General features: G+C 36.9%; 1 protein-coding gene across 1 annotated transcript; it reads right to left on the bottom strand.

The window, feature by feature from the left end:
- Positions 1-4,617: 4,617 nt before the first annotated feature.
- Positions 4,618-5,562, bottom strand: LOC124232725 (olfactory receptor 4C6-like). The gene is given in 1 exon segment (XM_046649655.1): positions 4,618-5,562. A coding segment is annotated over 1 exon segment (945 nt).
- Positions 5,563-22,484: the final 16,922 nt, after the last annotated feature.

The raw sequence follows: 22,484 nt of genomic DNA, 5'->3' as shown, positions 1-22,484 counted from the left end.
CTTAATTTGAGAGGGTGGAAGAAGCTATGACAGAACAAATAGGTCTTACTTGACCTGGTATCTTAACGAGCTGGCTTATTGTCTCTGGGCTTGGCAGATGTTGAAAGCTTTTTCTTTCTCTTCCTTTGTGGGCCTTCGTAGGCCTTCTAATTCTAGTATCCTTGATGTAGGAGGACATGTCTATCCCTTATGATCACTGTTGACTCCTTGCTTAGCCCTTAGAAAGCCAGTGATTACCTTAAACATTCTGTACCCTTCAAAATAACCCCATTGGACTGATCCCTATAAAATCATCTTATGGCCCCTCTATGGCAGCCCATGTGGAAACATCTATGCATCTCTGCCCCTCAGGAGTACTATTAATGTAGAATCACTGTTAATGTGGGCTGATATCTACCAGGCACCCTCTCCTGACTCCATCAGTAAGTCAACCTGTCTATCTTCCTGCCTCGAATTTCCTGATCTCAGTACCTTGGGCCCACTAATATGGAGGGTTGCAGGGTACATTCTCAGAATAGCTCCATCACACACAGTCACATGCACACACACACACCCACACACGCATGTTAAGTTTAGGGTGAGAGACATATCATTAGCAATTTCCCCAAAGATGTTCTCACAAACCAATCTCCCACTTTACACTCTGATGAGGTTTATGTCCTTTATCTAACTGTGGGGAACTTATTTTTATCATTTCCTCTGGTTTAGAGATAGGCAACGGTGATTTGGACACACTTTGTAATTTCACATCTATTGTGTCTAGTCATAATTTCAGTTATAATACCTTGTTACACAAGAAGTGTTAATTCATAAATAGTTTGTATTAACACTGGCCTTCAAAACAATTTATTTTCATTTAGAAAGGTATTGCACATTATTTCAATTTGAGAAACATTTCTTTGCACTCACATAAGAGATATATTTTATGGAGAAAAGTTTGTACAATTAAAACTTACCTGTAAACAGGGAAAACTTCAAAGGGAATCAGGCAAAGACTGACTTTAGGAATGAGTAATGATAAAAGAAGAAGACAAATCCTTCTAACCATAAGAATCTGAGACAGGAAAGGACGTCTGAAAATCCATCCAAAGTGACAGTGCATGGACCAAATTCACTTAAAAATGTATAGGTTTGTTTGATCCAAAATTGTTATTTAACATAAAGTTTAACAAATGGATCAGTTATCAACATATTCAAATCATTAAAATTCATATAAAATATGAATGCCTGATTCCTTTGAAACCTGGATATGTTGCAAATTTGGACATTCAATTCCCATAAGGCAGCAACAGACCAGAGCTGAGTCATGGCAGACCTTTATACGGGGCAGGGTTTTATCCCTCTCAAGGGGTTGCAAATGTCTTAAATGTCTGTGCACAATTTGGCTTTTGTCATTTGTTTCATATTTCTGGCCACTGTAGGTATATGAGATTGAGATCTCTGCATTAGACATTCAGTAAAGTATATAGTAATAGCATTACAAAAGATGGCTTTGGGGCCTGCCACGTGGAGCAGCGGTTAAGTTCACACGTTCCTCATTTTGGCAGCCCGGGGTTCACTGGTTCGGATCCCAGGTGCACACATGGCACCACTTGGCAAAAGCCATGCTGTGGTAGGGGTCCCAGGTATAAAGTAGAGGAAGATGGGCACGGATGTTAGCTCAGGGCCAGTCTTCCTCAGCAAAAATAGAGGAGGATTGGCAGTAATTAGCTCAGGGCTAATCTTCCTCAAAAAAAAAAAAAAGTGCTTGTCTTATTCTTGAATTTAATGGAAATTAATTCAGGAATTTCTAATTCACTTAATTTACAATTAACGATGATATTTTCTTCAGGTATCTGGAAACTATTCTTTCATCAAGTTAAAGAATTTCATTTTACTTTTAGCTTACTGTGTCTTAATTATAAGTCAGACTAAATTTTATCAAATCCCACTTTGGCATCTTGGAAATTATCTATTTACAAAACAATATAATTTAATTAACAGAAAATCCCAGTAACAGAAATCAATCAACCAAAGTTTATATCAGAAAGCCGAATATAGGGGCTGGCCTGGTGGTGTGGTGGTTGAGTTTATGCACTCTGCTTCAGTGGCCCCGGGGTTCAGTGGTTCAGATCCTGGCTGTGGACCTATGCACAGCTCACCAAGCCATGCTGTAGCAGCATCCCACATAGAAGAAGTAGAAGGACTTACAACGAGGATATACAGCTGTGTGCCAGGGATTCGGCGAGAAAAAAATTAAAAACAAAATATAAAAGAAGCAGAGTCTATAAAAAGTTTCCAGACCTTATTTGGTAAAATATATTTAATGAGAAATAGAGGGACTCTATTTTATGGGAATTAATACTAGTCATCTATGCAAAAGATGTGAGCAAACTGGCAGGTGACTTTAAATTATAGAATGACAAATTCCCAAAAGTATCTCATTAATATGATGCAAAGCAGAAAATTTAAGCTAGCATTACACTATTTCTTTGATTGACCCTTATCAAATTATTACACCTCACATATTACACAAATATAAATTCAAAGACCTCACTCCAAGGTTCTTCCTATATTTGCATCTTATGATTATAATTAAATAAAGATTGTCCTAATGTTTTTCCAAAGGCCCAGGTAATCACACTATTATGGATTCTCTTTCTTCTTACTGATATATGGAAAAAAATAAAGAACTGTAGAGTTAAGAGGAGTATTTTACTCTGAAATATTTAAAAAGGGTATTGCGAAGTTTATTCTACAACTGAAAATTAAAGGACAAATAGAAGCAGGCTGCAAAAGCTTTTCACAACATGTTGCCCAAGTCCTCTATAGCACAGAAGCTAGAGTCCATCTACACTCAGAAAGAAGTTTTAACACTAGGTCATTTTTAAGTGGTAATAACACTCAAGTTCTTTGGGGATTCAGGAAGGGCTAGACAGATCACCATTACATGATCTGATCACTGTGTAAATTTCTGGTTCTGCTTCTGGCAACTCGCTGCTTAGATCATTATGTTCCACTCACTCTGATCTTGCATAATTCCTTGAAAATACCCGGGTAGTTCCTGTATTATAGTTTTCTCTCTCATGAACCTCCATCCCTCTAATCCTGATATGGCTGTTTCTTTTCAATCATTCATGCCAATTATTGGTGATCTTCATTATTAAATTAACCGATTAATATATTTCATCACTTTTCCTAAGAATATCGCAACAGAATTCAAAATCAGCTGAAATGTTACCTGCTAATAGAATCCTTCTCTGACTTCTCAACGTGATGTGTCCTCCATGAAATAACCATAGCCTTGTATTTCCATTAACTCTGTTTTAATGATCACTCTCTGCTATTTTTTGTGCTGTTTTGTTTATTTTTAGTTACCTATTGATTGTCTCTTTTTTATCCCTAACCACCTGAATTTGGCTATTTGGAAAAAAAGATGCTTGCATTATAGTCATTCAAAAGATATTTATTGAAAACCTAATAGGTGCTGAGCATAAATAAAATAAAAACACTTCCCTCACAGATGTCCAGTCTAGAGAGAGATGGGAAGAATCAGAAATCAAATGATAATTATACAAAATAATTATACATTTGATCATTGTTGGTAAGAAAATGTAGGTATTGACATACCGAATAATGGCAGAAATGGAAGTCATTGAAGAGAGTTATGGAGGAAGGCTTTCGAGGTAATGGCACATAGTCTCTTAATCTAGGACCAGAAGTTGGAGGGAAACAGCCCTGAAGAAGATGAGGGCTTGTTTTCAGAGAGAGAAAGGAAAAAGCACTGAGTTCAGAAAAGGCTTGTGTAGCTCTAAAGGCAGATGAAAAGCCCAACATGGCTGATGAGCAGTGAGGGAGGAGGTGAAGTGCTCAAGATGTGGTTGGAGAGATAGAGGCAGTAGAAATATTAATCAGGGGACTCTAGGACAAGGCAAGAGTTTCTAAAGGCAATGGGAAGCCAAGGAAGGATATAAAGCACTAGACTATCATAATCCTTAGGTTGTAAATACCCTAACTCATAAATCAGATCTCTCTCTCTCTATATATATATAATATATATAATGTTATTTTTTTTAAAGATTGGCACCTGACCTAACAACTGTTGCCAACCTTTTTTTTTTTTAATTGCTTTTTCTCCCCCAATCCCGCCAGCACTTTGTTGTATATTTTAGTTGTGGGTCCTTCTAGTTGTGGCATGTGGGATGCCGCCTCAACATGGCCTGATGAGTGGTGCCATGTCCGCACCCAGGATCTGAACCGGTGAAACCCTGGGCCGCTGAAGCAGAGCGCACGAACTTAACCACATTGCCATGGGGCCATCCCCAGATTTATATTTTTAAGAGATCCTTCTGGCTGCTGTTGGAGAATGGGCAGTTTTATTTCTCATGTATTCCCTTTTAAATTTTGCTAGAAAAGAATATTTTATTTTTTTAATTGAGGTAAAAAATTTTTCCAAAACTTTTTATGGTAATTATGTTTGTGATGGATGCTAACTAGATTTATTACGGTGATCATTTTGCAATATATACAAATACCTAATGTTTATGTCTCACACTTGAAACTAATGTAATGTTATATGTCAATTACATCTCACACATTTCTGAGAGAATGACTTCTTATGGGAAACACATGATGCTCTCAGTATGACAGCTGTTTGCCAACCAAAGTGCCTTGTTTCCTTGACAGTTTCCTCATGGCATTTTTTACGTCCGTGTTCCTCAGGGTGTAGATCAAAGGATTTAACATGGGTGCGATGATAGCATTAGACACATTCATTGCCTTGTCTATGGGGTGAGTAGCCATAGGTCTTACATACAAGAAAATGCATGGTGCAAAGAACATCATGACCACTGTGAAGTGGGAGCCACAGGTGGAGAGAGCTTTGTGTTGCCCTTCAGAGCTGCAAGACTTCAGAGAGCAGAGGATGACCACGTAGGAGCTGATGAGGATAAGGAAGACAGTCATACACATCACCCCACTGTTGAGGATGACTAAGAGCCCCAGGATGTGGGTGTCCATGCAGGCCAGTTTCGGCAATGGAAACAAATCACATAGAAAGTGATCTATGATATTGGGACCACCGAAAGGTATTTGGTACACAAAGAGAAGCTGTATTACTGCGTGGGTAAATCCGCCCACGCAGGCCACTCCCAGCAACAGGCAGCAGCACACCCAAGGGCTCATAATGGTCATGTAGTGTAGGGGTTTACAGATGGCCACATAGCGGTCATAGGACATAACAGTGAGAAGGATGCTCTCCACACCACCAAAGAAATGCTCTGCAAAGAGCTGGGCCATTCAGCCTTCGAAGGAGATGATGGTGCTCTCAGAGAGTGAGTCTACAATCATCTTGGGGGCGATAACAGAAGAGAAGGCAACATCCAACAGGGACAATGAAGTAAGGAAAAAATACATAGGTGATCTCAGACTCTCACTCATGATCATGGTTACTACAATGAGTAGGTTTCCCAAAACAGTGGACACATACATGATTAGAAATAAAACAGAGAACACTTTCTTCAGGTCCAGGTTCTCTGTAAAACCCAAAAGTATGAATTCTGTCACATTGTTTTGATTTCCCATTTATTGGGTGTTGATATTAGATTCAGCTGAGAGTTGGAAAACCTAAAAAAAGCAACATATGATTTATAATTACTGATTATTTGGCTTCATGTATTTCCAGGACCTCAGGGAAGTTTTGTTTATTTTTATTCATTTATTCATCATCCAAGCCATTGACATTTTAGAGCATGCTAAATAAAGAACTAAAAAGATAAAGACCTCATGAATGCACAGTTTCCTCCAAGCCTTTCCGCCTCCCTTTTCAATGGTTCTTCCATGTGAAATAGGTTTTTCCTCCTCCTCCCTTTGATTGTTATCATTATTAGCCAACTTTTTTGAGCACCTGTCTTACCCAGTTGCTAGATAACCCTGTGATTGACTTGATTTTACAGATGAAGGAACTGACTCTAATAGAGTTTAGGAAGCTTAACCAAGGTTGCATGGCTAGTGGATAGTGAAGCCAAAATGTGGACCATGTTTTCTGACTCAGGAATCAGCAGCATCAAGCACCAATATTGCTTCTCTAGTAATTATGCTGTGAGTTTATCAGTTACCAATCACTGAGCTAAGGAATATTACAATTATTATCCTGTTTTATGTCAAAACAATCTGAAGTGTATTTTTCTTGCTGTGTTCTTTTCCAAGCAATATGACAATTCTTATGTAATTTTGTGCTGTAATTCTAAATATTAAATGATCAAAATACACCTAAAACTAGTGATTCTATAATTCCTGACTAATATGTCATTCAGTGATGAAGATTAGAAACGATGATGCTCTACAAAGATACAGACCCCCAATATAACTGACTCAAACCTGAATCAGCCCAAGACATTTCTCTCAGTTTCCTCTGTTCCTTAAATGGAACAAAGGATCTGGGAACATAGTAATAACAATAAGCAAACAATTGGCTTTTAAGCTTACTAACTATGTTTCTGGGCACTCTGCCAAGTATGATGTATGTATTACCCCAGTTAAACCTCATGATACCATATGAAGTAGGTACCATTACTACTCCCATTGTAAAAAGAAGCAACTGAGGTCTTAGGAAGTTAAATCACTTGCATATGATTATATAACTAGTGTTCTGTGGAGTTGGTATTTCAACCACACAGCTCAGATTCCCAGCTACTATGTTCCACCACTGCAGAAGAGAAGAGCAGATTATGTGACATTTCAGGAGAGTTACTGTTACAACATGGAAGAAAAGTTACAGTGAAAATATGCCTCATGCCTCATATTACTGGAGACTTTTAAGCAGAGGCTGGCTGCCACATTTTAGAAATTTTGCAAAGAGCATAGCTTCCAATTGATATTTGGACTATCAAACTGTGAATGCTGAGGGGTCACTCTTGCTATTCGACAACCCACCTCCACTCCTAGACCGTAAACAAAATGCAGAGCATCTATAGGAGACTGTGCAAGTGCCATTTTATTCACATTACCTAATCTCATCCTCTCCCTCAAAGCCCAATAATTGAGGTCTTTCTTGCAAGAGCCTTTGTGAATTATAAGAAGTACTGTCTCAGGAGTCAGGAAGTAAGTGGGTTTTATTCCAGGTAGTGTCACTAACTTAGTCTGTTTTTGGGCATGTTGCTGGCATCTCTGATCTTCAGTCTCCTCACTTGCAGTATAAGAATGGTTCATTGGATGAGTAACAACAGAAAAGACCGTCCTCTTCACACACAACACTCAGTTCTAAATTGCATTAATTGTTTATGCTTCTCGGTAAGATTTCCTAAAGAAGATTCAGGGGCTGGCCCTGTAGCTGAGTGGTTAAGTTCAGGTGCTCTGCTTTGGTGGCTGGAGGTTCACCGGTTCGGATCCTAGGCATGGACCTATGCACTGCTCATCAAGCCATGCTGTGGTAGCATCCCCCATAGGGGGACTAGAATGACCCTCAAGTAGGATATGCAACTATGTATTGAGGCTTTGGGGAGAGGTAAAAAAGAGGAAGATTAGCAATAGATGTTAGCTCAGGGCCAGTTTTCCCAAAAATAGAAGAAGAAAAAAAAAAGAGATGATTCATTTCACGCTAAGAAAAAAAATTGGAATTCACTGCTCTAAGTAATATCTAATGCCCTTTCTGTCCTTATGGCTTGGAACTTATAGTGACTCCCTATCAAATACCGTCGAGAGTTTAATTTTTCAACGTAACATTCAACTCTTGTCACCAGCACCTCCTTACTTACTCAAGTTCATTTGTCTGTTCTCCTCACTTTAATTAATTAACTAATTAATTTTGTGAGGAAGATTGCCACTGAGCTAACATCTGTGCCAAGCTTTCTCTATTTTATGTGGGCTGCTGCCACAGAATGGCTTGAGGAGCCATGCCAGGTCTGCGCCCATGATCCAAACCTGTGAACCCCAGGCCTCCAAAACGGAGTGCATGAACCTAACCACTATGACGCAGGGCTGCCCCTCCTTTCTTTATTTATTCCAGTGTCATCTTCCGTGCTCCTGCCAGACTCACAACATTTCTTTCCACATCCAACTTTCTGTTTGCAGGGAATGTCAGTGGATTCAAACCTACTTCTAAATCACAGCCAGGTCACTTATTTCAGCCTCCTCAAGGCTCAATTTCTACAGCATCACAGTTAGCAAAAGAAAAACCACAGATACCATATCTGTGGTGCTGAATATCTAAGTGCAATGCACACAGGACTTTTTTTCATTTAATCATGACAAACAGCCATACAATGTAAGTATTATGATTGTGTGGATTTTCTGAAGCAGCAACCGAGGCTTAGAGAAGTTGTGTTACTTCTTCACTGTTTCTTTGCAGTTACACGACTAACTCCAAAGCATAGGCTATTAACAATTATGTTTTGTAGCCCCTCGTTACTTTAACTTCCTGCCTCACAGAGCTGCTGTGAAGGCCAAAATATGTAACACACATGAGAAAGCTGTGAAAAGCAGTATACACACATTTATTTTCACGATCATGTCATTATGTCTATAGGCTCTAAGCTTGCCTACTGCCTTTGTCCGTTCCCTCCATCAGCCAATCCATCACCAGGCCTCTGTCATGCTGCCATATCTCCTTCACTCAATGCTCACCTTCAACTTCATCTTCCTGAATATTCATTCTACTACCTCATAAAACACCTTTTCTGCATGTCATTATTTCACCTTTCTCTTATTTCCAAAGGGAAATGTTTAAGGATTGCTACTTCTTTCATATATCTCATAGTTCCTAATAAATTAGTAAGGATGCAATTGGCATCAATAGAATCCAAGACATTTTATCAATTGGAAGGAAACTGCAATGTGTTGTAGGACACAGGTAACGCTAGTGCCAGCTCAGGGTTGAAAGCAGGTCTGTTATCAGAGTCTGGTTGCTATTTCTCTGTCAACCAGCCACAGCGATGCCATTTACTGGCTGTACTCCTTACCATTTGGCTTCCTAGATATATGTCAGTGAAAACCAACAACTAAACAGTACCTTGAACGTCCAGTTCAGTGTGAATCACATCATCACATGCCTTCATGTTCCTTTCACAGCAGGCCAGTGAGGAGATGTATTTTATAAGGCTGTTCAAATGAAGACAGAGGCAATTATAATGAATGCTTTTCTTTGTTTCTTTTTATCTTGACCACCCTACTTCCCTCACATTCCCTAATTATTTAAGTAGCCAGCATTTTTTTTTTAATTTCAAATGTGGTCCATTTCCTTAAATAAGAGCAGGGCTAGTAAATTTAAAATAATAACAATAGAAATCATTGTGAACTGAAGAAATGAAAGAAAAAGAAATAATTTAAGTCTTAAAGCTAAACTGTGGCTAAAATAAAGGAAGACTAAGACTATTCCTAGCAGAGGAAACAATGTCGGCAAAGTCCCTGACATGGGGATGAGAGACGTTGTGCAATGTAAAGTACAAAGTAAGGGGCTGGAGTCACAGACGCCAGGTCTAGTTTGACTTTTGGAATACCTTTTAGCTGTATAATTAACTAAGTATGATTTATTCTTTCAGGGGTGCATTTGTATTTAGAAATATTGAATTTATATATGTATATATGCAATATATACATATAATTATACAATAGGTTCACATATAAACTGCACTTTTACTTTTAATAAATACTTCATCACTTTAGGCATTCCATGTTAGGATATGGAATGAAGGATATGAAGATTTATTTCAATTTTCTGATATTTCAACAATGCTGCAGGGAAAATCTTTGCATGTTTGTGCATATATATGTATGTATATATGTTTCTGTAAGATAAACTTTTATAATAGAATTGCAGAATCAAAGGGTATGAACATTTTAAATTGGTATACATATTGGCAAATTCTCCTGTTAAAATGTTTATTCCCATCAATAATGTATTAGAGAACTTTGTTCTCTCTGTAGTATTTTGTCTTTCTTCTTTCTATTTCTTACTTTTCAAATGTATTATGTTTCTTTTATCTTATTGTTATATAGGCATACATTGTATATTATAAAAGTATTCAGAAAAATTTTCAGCATTATCTTTAAATGAGTATGTTGATGAATCTACACAAAATTATTCCCACTATATTTTTTTTATTTGAGGAAGATTAGCCCTGAGCTAACTGCTGCCAATCCTCCTCTTTTTGTTGAGGAAGCTTGGCCCTGAGCTAACGTCTGTGCCCATCTTCCTCTACTTTATACACGGGACGTCTACCAAAGTATGGCTCGCCAAGCGGTGCCATGTCCACACCTGGGATAGGAACTGGCGAACGTTGGGCCACGAAGCAGAACGTGCGCACTCAACTGCGGCACCACCGGGCCGGCCCCACTATTTTTATATAAAATTAGTTTAAATGTTTGCTGAATTTTTCTCTGAATTATTTATTTATTTATATATCATTTATGCCTATATTATATATTACAAATTTTAAGAAAAATAGCATTTCAGTTTTTTCTCATTAAGCAGAGATCCGAGGCCAGTAGTATGAAAGGAAAGAGAGAAAGAGCCTTGGATGCTAGGAAAGAGGAGATAGAAAGAGAAGGAAAGAAAGGGAAGAAAGTTGGAGAATCAGACCTATACTCACAGGGAGAAAGAGAAGTGAAATTGGAAAACAAGGGCACAAAGAATCTCCTTGTAACTATTTCCAGTTACATTATCCACTCTCTTTTTTGCTGCCTATGAGCAATTTTTGGAAACCTACACATTTTATTTTATTTACCAATTCTCATTTTTTAAGATAGAAGCCCATTCACTTACTTTTTTAAAAATTTGCTCAAAAGTGTACAAAAATAGATCAAGCAAAACAATATGAACTTACTCTAGTTGGAACTCAAATATAAACTCAAATTCATTATTCAAGTTTCCTTACCCAGAGAATAAATATTGCTAACAGATAAAGCCTATAGGCATTGACTGTGAATTATTGACATAGTGTAAGAGTAATAGATATGTATGCATTTATTAAATTCTATTTATTGTCATATTTTGGAAGTAGATTCTAAGATATAATTTTATGCAATAACCAAAATCTTCATAGTAAATACTTAATCAAATAATAAACATGATTCTTAGAGCCTACTTTTTATAGTTGGTCAGAAATGGAAAGTTGTATAAATACAGATTCTAAGGTCATCTCAGGTCTAATCAAGGATTTTACCAAACTCAAGATTCATTCACATGAAGTAACTTCAGAGAGTCCAAGAACCGAGTGAAATTATTCCAGCTTGTTTTTTCTAACTGTGGAGGCAGGCTGCCTGGGATATAAATGAGGGAAAAGTCATCCAATTAATATGTCTTAGTCAAATTTGTAGAACTGGGATTTTTATTGCTTTCAAAGAGAGATGAAAAACAGCAGCTTTAAGTATTTGTGATCCTAATGAAGAAATAACATTTCTGGTTTACCAAGGGATTTACATCCTCTCCAATTAAGGATGATTGCTAAAAGGTATCCAAGTAAGTGTTTACCAAATCCTTCAAGTCCCTTTTTGAATCTTAATTGACTTTATTCTTAGGTCCGAGTAGAAACACTTTTCGTTCAGCTTCTGAGAACATTATGAATATAATGTTCTCCTCTGGGTGACGAACCTGGGTATAAGAAGTCAGAGTGCCTGTTTGAGCAGAGACGACCACACAGATTTGCATCACTCTAGTTGGATCTCTTGAGGCTAATTCTCCACTGATGTTAGTGCTAACCACAATCCAGTGAATTTCCACCCCCTGCCTTAATAATAAGGTATTTCCAGGAGCAACAACATCACTGAGGCCAGGCCAACATGTTTCTCCACAAGCAGAACTCTAGATCGCAGTACTGACCATTTAATTATTTGTTCCTCTACTGTGATCTGTACCTCAGTTACAGAATTTCCACATGTGTTATCATCCAGCAGAGCCACATGCTTCTTAATCTGCATTGCTTTGTTTTCCTCCCTTTTGATTAATTATCTTTAAAGCTCACAAATTTCCTCAGTGACAATCAGCATCCTTGAGCAGTTATGCAACACAAGTGGAAAACAAGATTTGGTTCCTTAAAAGAATTCTTAACCTATGCAGGTTCTCTACTCTGAGATGCTCAAACCAACTAAGATGACTTCCTAGAGTCTTATTATTTCTTGGTATGCTATTTTCAATATTTAATATTTGTATCTTTTTCATAATTATTTTACCACCTCCCCCAGTGAGCTGTTGGTGTCTTTCAATCATACTCTGATTCACTAGCTTCAATATTATTTAAATACTTGCTTATGCCCTGTATTAAATGGTATTTTTTCAATATTTTTTCCAGTGCTGACCCTTGACTTGCCTTTGGTTGTGTTCCAGCCTCCCAGAAAGCAGAAGGCTATCAGATAATGAAAAAAGAAGCCAGTAATCTTTTATAATGACTCTAATTTCTGCTACTTCTATTTTTCAGCAACAATTGCATATTTTGTCATTTTTAATCATTCACGTATTGCTTTTAATATTCTTCAAGAACTAGAATTTCTGGAATCTAGTTAATTGCTAACAAGTCTATAAGAAAAGCAGTCCTTAGAACTGTAGTCACCCAGCAGTGGGAATGTCATCCTCTCGTGTTAACAAATCTTCAACAAAGGGGGTTGAGAGACAGTCAGAGCTTTTGGGGAAAGAAAGGTAATGTGAGAATTTGACATAAAATATCACATTCAAAAACTCCATCCATGTTTCTCTGTCAAGTATATATTTTGCATTTTCATGAAGGAACATTATTTTGAAAAGTTACAGTTGATGAAGTGCTGCAACAACTGTGTCATGATTTTGCAACTAGTTAGTCAAATTATTTTTTAGTGACTAAAGGTATAATTTAAATTGTATTAACAAAAAATACAGAGGCTGACACACCAAATAAACCTATATTCTAGTACACAGAATGTTGAATAGAAGTTTAAAGATACAGATTGGAATACTTCATCTGCTACTTCCCAGCTTTGGAACGTTGGGCATAAGGAAATTTTTAATGTTCTCTTAGTCTTATTCGCTCTTCTATTACCAAAAGCTGAAAGAAGATGGCCTCTTTAGTACCACCTTCCAAGTCCCAAAGGAGTGCAACTAATTGGAGGAACCTAATGCACATCCAGAGACCAAGACATAGGCAGTGCGGGAAACATGGCTTTTAGCATTCCAGTACCTTCCAAAGTGAAGGTAGCAGGAATGGAGGTCAAGGGAGCCAATGCCAAGTGCCAAAGGCAAGTTTAAAATATGGACTATATATATTCTCAAGAAAAAATCATTTTTTCATACTGGGAGATCTTTAAAGGCTTTATTACAATGAAAATTGGGGGAAAAAGAAACAGAATGGGAATTCCTTGGTAACAGCGATAATTTCCATCCTTGAGCCTAGCACTGAATTCTAAGCCATTTGCTAAAAATATAGGAGTAAAGTGATCATTTTTCCTCATGGTCAATTTTCCAAATTTACTAAGTAACCAATATTTTAAAATATGTAAAAATAGTCAGATGGTTTATAGTAATTTATACATAATGAGAGGTTTCAAAAAGATTTTGAAAAGTTTTGCAAATGTTTTGGTGACTTGAAGTCTAGGCTAGATTTGTTTAATTTTAGTTCAATTTATTTTCACTACATGTGATCAAAGAACTGAGTCTACCAAGTTTATTCCTGCTTTGCTTCTACACAGTTTGGAAATTTATTTATTCTTTCCATAAATATTTATTGAGTAACCACTATGTGCCAGGCATATTTTAGGTGTTTTAGATAAAACAGTGAACAGATTAATGATTCCTGACCCCATGAGTTTAGATTGTAGCAAGGGAGAGAAAATAACAATAAACTAACAGTTGAGTAGATAGCGTGTTTTGTTAGAAGTTTATAAGTACTATGGGAAAATAAAACGTAAAGGATGGTAAAAAAGATTAACAGGGCTGAGGGAAGTCTTCAATTTAAATAGTCTTGGTGGAGGACACTACGTTTGAATAAATATTTCAAGTGAATGAGAGAGTCAGTCACGTGAGTATCTGCATGAAGAAGTGTGTCTGGTGAGTTCAAGGGACAGTAAGCTGGCCAGTGAGGTGGGGACCAGAGACTAGTAGGAGACGAGGTCCGAGATAGGCTGGTGGTCTAGATCACGTAGGACATAGTACGTTGAATTGATTCACTTTTTTAATGAAAGAAATTCTTTTCTGATTGCTTAAAGGTTTTTTTGTGTGTGTGTGAAGTCAAAAGTAAATTCATTCGTTGAGACTGACGAAAGAGAAGACGATATTGGGGTTTTAAAGATAGAGGGAGAGGTGGAAATAGGCCTTTGGGGTATACAGTCCTTTGTTTTTAATAGTCCCAATAGTCCTGAAGTCATTTTACGACAGAGAGATTAAAAAGACTGTGCACCTGCTGTGTGATGGTCTAGGCGCATCAAGGGCTCCCTTGAGAACCAGGTCATGAATTTAAAGTGAAACCGGTTCGTGTGGTCCCCAAAATACCACGCACAGGATGAGGTACAACTTGATTAAAAAGTCACACAGTCCAATAGCGTTTTCTGAAGCCAGGCAGATCTACAAAATCCTCCAGGACTACGTTAAACGAAGGTACTGCTGCTCGGTTTATTACTTGACTTGTCCGCCACCTAGTGGGAAGGTTGCGTAAGGGCCAAATTAATCAAAAGGGTGCAGAACTACAGAAATGACCATTAAACAGGTTGCCAGAATCTGAGCAAAGATGAGATTGTGTGGTTTGTTCCTCTACCTATTTAGGAAATCATCTTGGGGACTAGTCTTAATCTGACCATTTATCATAGGCTTTGCTTAGTGTATTTGTCCACAGATGTGACAAATTCCCACTTTTAAAGAATCTGTTGTCAACGCTCTTTTGTAATATTTTTTTCCACCAGGTTTAGAGTCTTTCTCTTTCTATTTTTCTTTGAAAGGTCTGAACAGCGTTGTGCTTCAGTCAAAAGTTCTGTAAATAATGAATTTGGCACCTTCTCCAAACAGATTTCAAACATCTTACATCTGGCAACAAGGAAGATGTCAAAGTGTCTACTGCTGCCCCAGAAGCAGGCCCAGAGCATCATTTATTCCTGATTTTATCCCAAATATTTGTTGCTAACTCTTCCTATAATTAGGAAGCTTCCTTCATTTTATTGTACCTATGATTGTAATTGTGTTTCAGATCAGTTTTTATGGGATGCATTGTTAAAGTCACTTTTCTTACAGTTTCATTTCTCGCCTTGACCATGTTACAGTTCCAGGACTGCAGGTCTGGCTCACTTTTCTTCTGATTTCCAGTCTCAGAGGGCAGGACATTACTTAAGCTGATAGATATCTGACAAAGCAGCATTATTATATTACAGAACTTGTCCTTAATATCTACTTGCTCTTTTCTTAAGATGAGGAAAATTTTTGATACATTTCTGATGTTTCTCACAGTCCAGGAGGCTTTAAAGATTATAATATACTCTGCTTTGAGCCGGGTTTGGAGATGATTTACAGGGGCAGCATGCATCACTTTCAGGAGATTTAGGAGGGAGGTTGTGGCTACATCAAGAGGGCATTTAAATTTGGGTTTTTAATATTTGACACATAGATGGGAAAACATTAAAATGGAAATTCTCTTGTGACAAAACGCACATTTTGCAATAAGGAAAAATGAGTTAATGTTGACTTTTGCTGACACAGAAATCACATTATATATATATATATGTACCTATATCTACCACTCTTAGCGGCCTTCATTCCTTTCCCTGGATCCAGATTTCCATTTGATATTATTTGTTTTCTGACTGAAGCGCTTCCTTAACCTTTCTTGTAGTGAAATCTACTATTGATGAATTCCTTGACTATTGTGCATCTGGAAGTCTGTATTTCATCTTTGTTTTTGAAAGATATTTTCGATAAGTCAAATTCTAGTTGGGCGATATTTGTTGGAGAACTTTAAAGGTATTGTTCCACTGTCTTCTGGTTTATGTTGTTTCTCAGGAGAAGTTTGCTGTAATTTTTATCTTTAATCATGCGTATATAAAGTGTCTTTTCTCTTTGGTCACTTTTAACATTTTCTCTTTGTCACTGCTTTTGACCAATTCATAATGACATAGCTTTTACTGTAATTTCTTCCATGATTTTTGTGGTTGGGGTTTGTTGGATTCTTAGTTATGTGGATTTATAGTTTTCATTAAATTTGGAAAATATTTGACCATTACTTCTTTATACATATTTTCTATCCCTTCTCCCATTCTATCTTTTGAGGATTTCCATTACTCCTATGTTAGGCTGTGTGAAGATGATGCTCAATATTCATTTTCAGTCCATTTTATCTTTGTTTTCATTTTAGATAACTTCTGTTGCTATGTCTTCAAATTTCCAATCTTTTCTTCTTCAGTGTCCAACTTTCTGTTAATCCAACATCCAGTATATTTCTCATTTCAGTTATTGTATTTTTCATCATTAGATTTTCAATTTGAGTCCTTTACATTTTCCATGTCTCTACTTACCATATGCAATCTTGTCCCTACTTTCTTGAAAATATTTAATATAGTTATAATAATTGTTTTCATGTACCCTCTTAGTAATTCTATAGTCATTGGTATTTTTGTGTTTGTTTGAAGTGATTGTTTTTCCTCCCCAGAATGTGGATTATGTATTGCTGCCTCTTTACATAATTGGTAATTTCTGATTAGATGTTAGGCATTATGAATTTTACCTTGGTTGCTGGATATTTTGCATTCCTATAATTATTCTTGAGCTTTCTTAAGTGGGACTACATAGTATTTAGATTATGGTTAGTTTGTACTCAACTTTTACTCATTATTGAGACAATGCATTTCTGAATACTCTACCTGGTGCCATGGGAATTATGAGGCTTTATAGTCTGCTGGATGGAAAACCCAAACTACTCCAGATTCTGTGTGAGTTACAGGGTTCGGTTCCTCTAACATCACTAACGCTGTGTAATATCCTAAAGACACTCAACATCCTAAAGATTTCAATTCTCCACAAGCTAATTTATACATTAAAGTGTTCCCAAATAAAATTAGTAATTTATACTTCTAATAGACAGCTTTGTTCATATTGAAATATAAATATGCAAAATATATTAATTTATGGACAGGTAAATTTGAACAAAAAATAGAGGAAAGGTTTACCAATATTAAAATATAGCACACAGCTACAATAATTATCAAAATGTGTTATTAACAATAGAATACACATATCAGTTTAACTGAACACAAGCTCCTGAAATAGAGCATAATAGGGATGAGATTTTGGAATAAGGTTGAGGGGGTATGTAAAATTACTGGAAAACAACAAATTATTCAGAAAGTTAATGGAAAACATTCCTTATGCCATGGAGAATAAAAGTAGATAAAAATTTAAATGGAAACTGTCAAGTTAGTCAAGGAAACTATGGTGAAGTTATTTTAGAACTTTACAGTAGAGCAGGCTTTTCTAATAATGATGTAAAGGCAGGAGGGAGTCAGGTGTTTCACAACAAGATTAAACAGATGGGAAAGTTAAGGACTGAGGAGAAGTGAGAATGGGAAAAGGACAGTAAGATGATAATTTTCTTGAGATTGTAGTGAGGAGAAGGACCTGTGAGTTATACTTTTGGGTCATCTTCCAGTCATATGAGTGTTTGGGGAAAGAGATGAATGATCTAAGAAGTCTGACATCATGTTCTCAGAAGAGCTCGGTTTCCTATGATCCAATGGGTTGGAGAATTTAACTGCCCACAGACACCTTTTACACCTCAGGTTTATCAGAAATCTAGGATTATGGGGCAGGGTGGTGATGGGAGAAGGTGCTATCTGTAGCAGCTGCTGCAGTGGGCTGGAATTCCAATAAGTTTATTGGGTTCAGGAAGCAGAGAAGGATTGCTGTTGGGGAAGTTCTGGGAATCTGAGCCTTTTTGCAAGTTTTACATTTTGACATCTTATAAGCAGATTGAAGTAAATATACATATTTATTTTTACAAATGCAAAATGCTCCAATACTAGTGATGACCATGAAAGCTGTAGTATTACATAGCTCAGATACACTTAAGAGATTTCAAATAATTAAATAGGAAAACACATTGATAGCTAATGTAGATATTAAAAGATTGTGTTGGCTCCATACAATATTGAGAAGATTGTTGTACTGTTTTGTTTTGTTTTGTTTTTTTGGAGGAAGATTGGCCATAACTTCTGCTGCCAATCCTTCTCTTTTTGCTGAGGAAGAGTAATCCTAAGCTAACATCTGTGCCCATCTTCCTCTATTTTTTATAGGTCAGACGCCTACCACGGTGTGACTTGATGAGCAGTGCATAGGTCTGTGCCAAGGATTCAAATCAGTGAACCCCAGGCCGCCAAAGAGGAGCCCACAAACTTAACTGCTACACCACCAAACCGACCTCTGTTATACCCTTTTCGAGCCAAGACATGTTCTCAAAAATTCAGATAATTTTAAATCAAGGAGAATAGTAGTGGTTAGAATATGCTAAAATTCTAATCTTCACATAAAAGTATTATTTTTTTTTTATGGAAGATTAGCCCTGAGCTCACTACTGCCAATCCTCCTCTTTTTTCTGAGGAAGGCTGGCCCTGACCTAACGTCCATGCCCATCTTCCTCTGTTTATATGTGGGATGCCTACCACGCCATGGCTTGCCAAGAGGTGCCGTGTCCGCACCCGGCATCTGAACTGGCAAACCCTGAGCCGCCAAGAAGCGGAATGTGAAAAGTTAACCACTGCGCCACTGGGCCGGCCCCCAAAAGTATGATTTTTAGCATTTATAACATTGACAAAAATAACTTTTAATAATTTTAGTTTATTTAAAAATATTTAATTAATTTAGCCCAAAGATCTTTCAAGAAAAAATGCCCTTTGGAAATTCTGCATACTTGATTGTGGTAAATCAAAAAGGTAAAATGTCTACTGTGCCATCTCAAAATATCAGAAGAAGGAAAATTACCAAAATGCACAGCAGTGTATGTGGTAAATTGTGTTTTAAAAAATCAGACATAATAAATAGTGCAAAGAAAAAATATTAGAAAAAATAAATTAGGTAAGCTCATTGATCAAACTTAGATCCAGGCAGCTTGTTGGTTTTGTGAACTCTGACAAGTGGGATGGGAGCAGAACTGGCTAAATATGAGTTTTGTGTCATTTGTTTCCGTTCCATGAACACATAGGCCCTGAATTTAGAGTTTGTTAGCACAATGCCTAATTGACCAAGAGCTAGAAAATGATGACTCCGAAACTCACCAAAGTCCACTCCAATCTGAGAGCACATTTTATTATTGATTCCTGTGACATAATGGGGGGAGCTTTGATCTCAAGTTCCGGGGGCCTGTGTATCCATACAATATACCCCACAGAGCTGATTCCAGATATCATCCATGATGAGTCAGCCCTACCATACACCACTGATTTTAAAGTGATCTCCCTACATACTCAGGTGTGCTAGCACCCTTCTTTAACGCCAGACAGCAAGAATAGAAATCTTGGCCATTATTAGTTCCCAGTCTCATTCTAGTAGCTGGAAATCATAGGTCAAATTCTGCCTTAGTGTGCCCTGCTGGGGAGAAATCCAAAGATATCATTTTGGAAACTCTTGTTGGTACCTGAAGTGGTACCTAGAACGTCCACTGTCCCCAGGTGGGTTCATGCAAAGCTAGGTTATTTTCCTTCCCTCCAAAAACTGTACATTTTTAATTTAGTCTCCTGCATCTTAATGTTTCTTTCTCCTCTTCCTCCTTCCTGCCTTATCTTGGAAACTTTCTTCAACATTTCGCTGTAATAATTCACTACAACACCCTGCAGTGGTGATCAATCTCTGCAAATGTCCAAACAAACAAAAAGTAAAAATATTTTTAAAAGATAAATTCCATTTATGTTAAGTAATTTAACTATTACTGAATTAAATATCACAATTTAAATAGTACAGAACTGTACTAGCCCTATTAGATAATTTTATTAATTTGAAGCATGAAGAAGAAATTGGATTCCATTCTTTGTCAATGAGATTTATATATTAAAAACAATGAAGGGAGAAAATAGTTGTGCAGTTGCAATTTGCTTCATGATCCTGTTTCCTTGATCCTGAAGTGATTTACTCTCAGTTGCAGCTGTGGTTGTCATATCTGTGTTCACATCTTGGAAAAGAGTTTAGTATTATAATTATAGGTATTATAAGAATGTTGATCTGATTAATGTTTCATATCCAAAAGAAAATCAAAATGAAGAAAATAAAACAAATAAGGAGCTTGTCCCTCCAAGTCACACTTAGAATGTTCACCCATATTTGAGTAAATATTCATATATTAATAAAGAACCTGAATGCCATGGCTAACTAGTAATAGTACCATTATGCAGATTGGACATGATGGTAACCTATGCAGTCACATCTCTGAAAGGCAGAGATGTCACAAATGACACTCATGTAGGCATTTAGCTCTTTGGCCTTACAAACGCTGAAGTCTAAGCTGATAAATGATTTTGGCTGAATACCAAGGCTGAAGCTGACCTTCAGAGCATTACTATTTAAAAATATTCTGCAAGATACTCAAATTTGACAAACAATTGTCTACACATTAAAAAAATATCCTTAGGAGTCACGTCTCTAAACAATGTGAAACACGTTTTGAATGTGAAGATGGTTCTGTGCCCATGTTCTGTATGACAGAAAAGGGGAGAAGAGTGATCTCAGGATAATATTCTGTGTAAAGGCAGACAATTGGCGTGAACTCATGAACTGAGAAGAAAGAAAAGAGGCCTCAGTTGCAGTTCTTGACTGGGCTGGGCACTACTGACAGAGACATCTTTCAAGGTGGCTGATGTAATGTCTTCAGAGAATCTTTTATTGTGTTGGAGGAATTGGGTACTGCTAGTAAGAACCATTTTCACTAGGTTAATAGTAGGATTCAGGTCTGAAGCTTCTTGTCAAGAAAGTATTGGTCACTAGAAGAAGTTATCACTGGGGATTGGATAAACAGAAGTGCCTGTTAGTGTAGAAATGGTTTTGGCAGCAAGCATTCTGAATAATTAAAGCATTGCATCAGCATTCTGAACAATTAAAGCATTTCATCAGCAAAGACCAAGAGACCATGGTGGAAGGAGACACTGACCACAGTTCTCCATATACCTCAGAGAATGCACTTTTTCTTTTCATCCTTCATGACTCAAAGGCAGGAACTGGAATCCCAAGGTGTCTCAGTAAGTAAGCCTGATCTAAAGAATGCATGATTGTCATTGCTTCAATATAGCTCATGATCCTAAGGAATTATATCTTAAACACTTGGCATATGTGTATAAAATTCTATACATCGCTCATAAATCATAAAGGGTATTTTTAATTAAAGATTTTATTCTTTTACGTTTTTAGAGCAGTTTCAGGTTTACAGCAAAATTGAAAGAGATTTCCCATATACTCCCTACCTCAGCACATTCATAGCCTCCATTATTATCATTCCCTAGCAGAGTGGTGCATTGGTTACTATTGATAAACCTGCATTGACACATTGTAATCACCCAAAGTCCATAGTTTACCTTAAGGTTCTCTCTTGGTGTTATTCATTCTGTGGATTTGTACTAATGTATAATGACATGTACCCATCATTGTAGTATCATACAGAGTGTTTTCACCGCCCTAAATATCTTCTGTGCTTCACCTATTCATCCTCCTCATCACATCTTCATAGTGGCTTTTTAAATTATGAAATAGGATCAAGGTGATTCTATCTTTAATTAGGCCATCTCTTTGAGTTCTTCACTTTTCAGGAATTTCTTATAGGCTCAAGTACCTGCAGACAGTCTTCCATTAGAAGGTAATGGAAGTTCATCTATTTATAGAACTCTTTAACAATCAATAAGAGAGTAAGGATGAAACATCTCATTATCATTTTCCAAACAGAAAATCTTGTTCTACTTGGCTAGGCTTTTGAGACCAGGCTATATTCTAGGGAACACATAACTTTATGATATCATGCAATACTCTAAGATCCTTCATTACTATGCCACTATTAACCTTTGTAAGTCTTCTTTAATTAAATAGGTATGTAGGAATAGATGGAAATATTTTATAAATATGATTCTCATTAGTAGAAGCAAACACCTCAAATCCAACTTTCTAAGTAATATATTTAATAATATTTAATAAATAAGGGGTAGTCTTTCAGCATCAAATAAATTCTCTTCCCTTCACAGGACACTAATCTATTTTAATATTCAAAGATTTTATCCCAAATATGACACAAAGTGGCTAAGAATTGACATGTTTAAATTTACATTAAAACATATAGACTACTTGTGATAAATCCCTAGTTCCAGGGTGAGTGATTCTGCAGCCCATACCATGGAACCTCTGGTTTCCACCCACCACATTTCCTTCCTGAGCAAATAAATTGAATTTGCAAATAAATTACAAGAGCTAGAAAAGTTTGTCTCCTAATGCACAGAGGGGAAATTTAGGGAGCTAGGTGACAACAGAGTAGTTTCTTGCTATCAGCTTCCTTTTTTACCCAAGACACTGTTTTTTTCTTCTTCCTGTTGTCTATTATTTGTGT

Source organism: Equus quagga, unplaced genomic scaffold, assembly GCF_021613505.1.
Source record: "Equus quagga isolate Etosha38 unplaced genomic scaffold, UCLA_HA_Equagga_1.0 1100_RagTag, whole genome shotgun sequence".
Lineage (NCBI taxonomy): Eukaryota > Metazoa > Chordata > Mammalia > Perissodactyla > Equidae > Equus > Equus quagga.
This window is presented reverse-complemented; position numbering and strand designations above follow the sequence as displayed.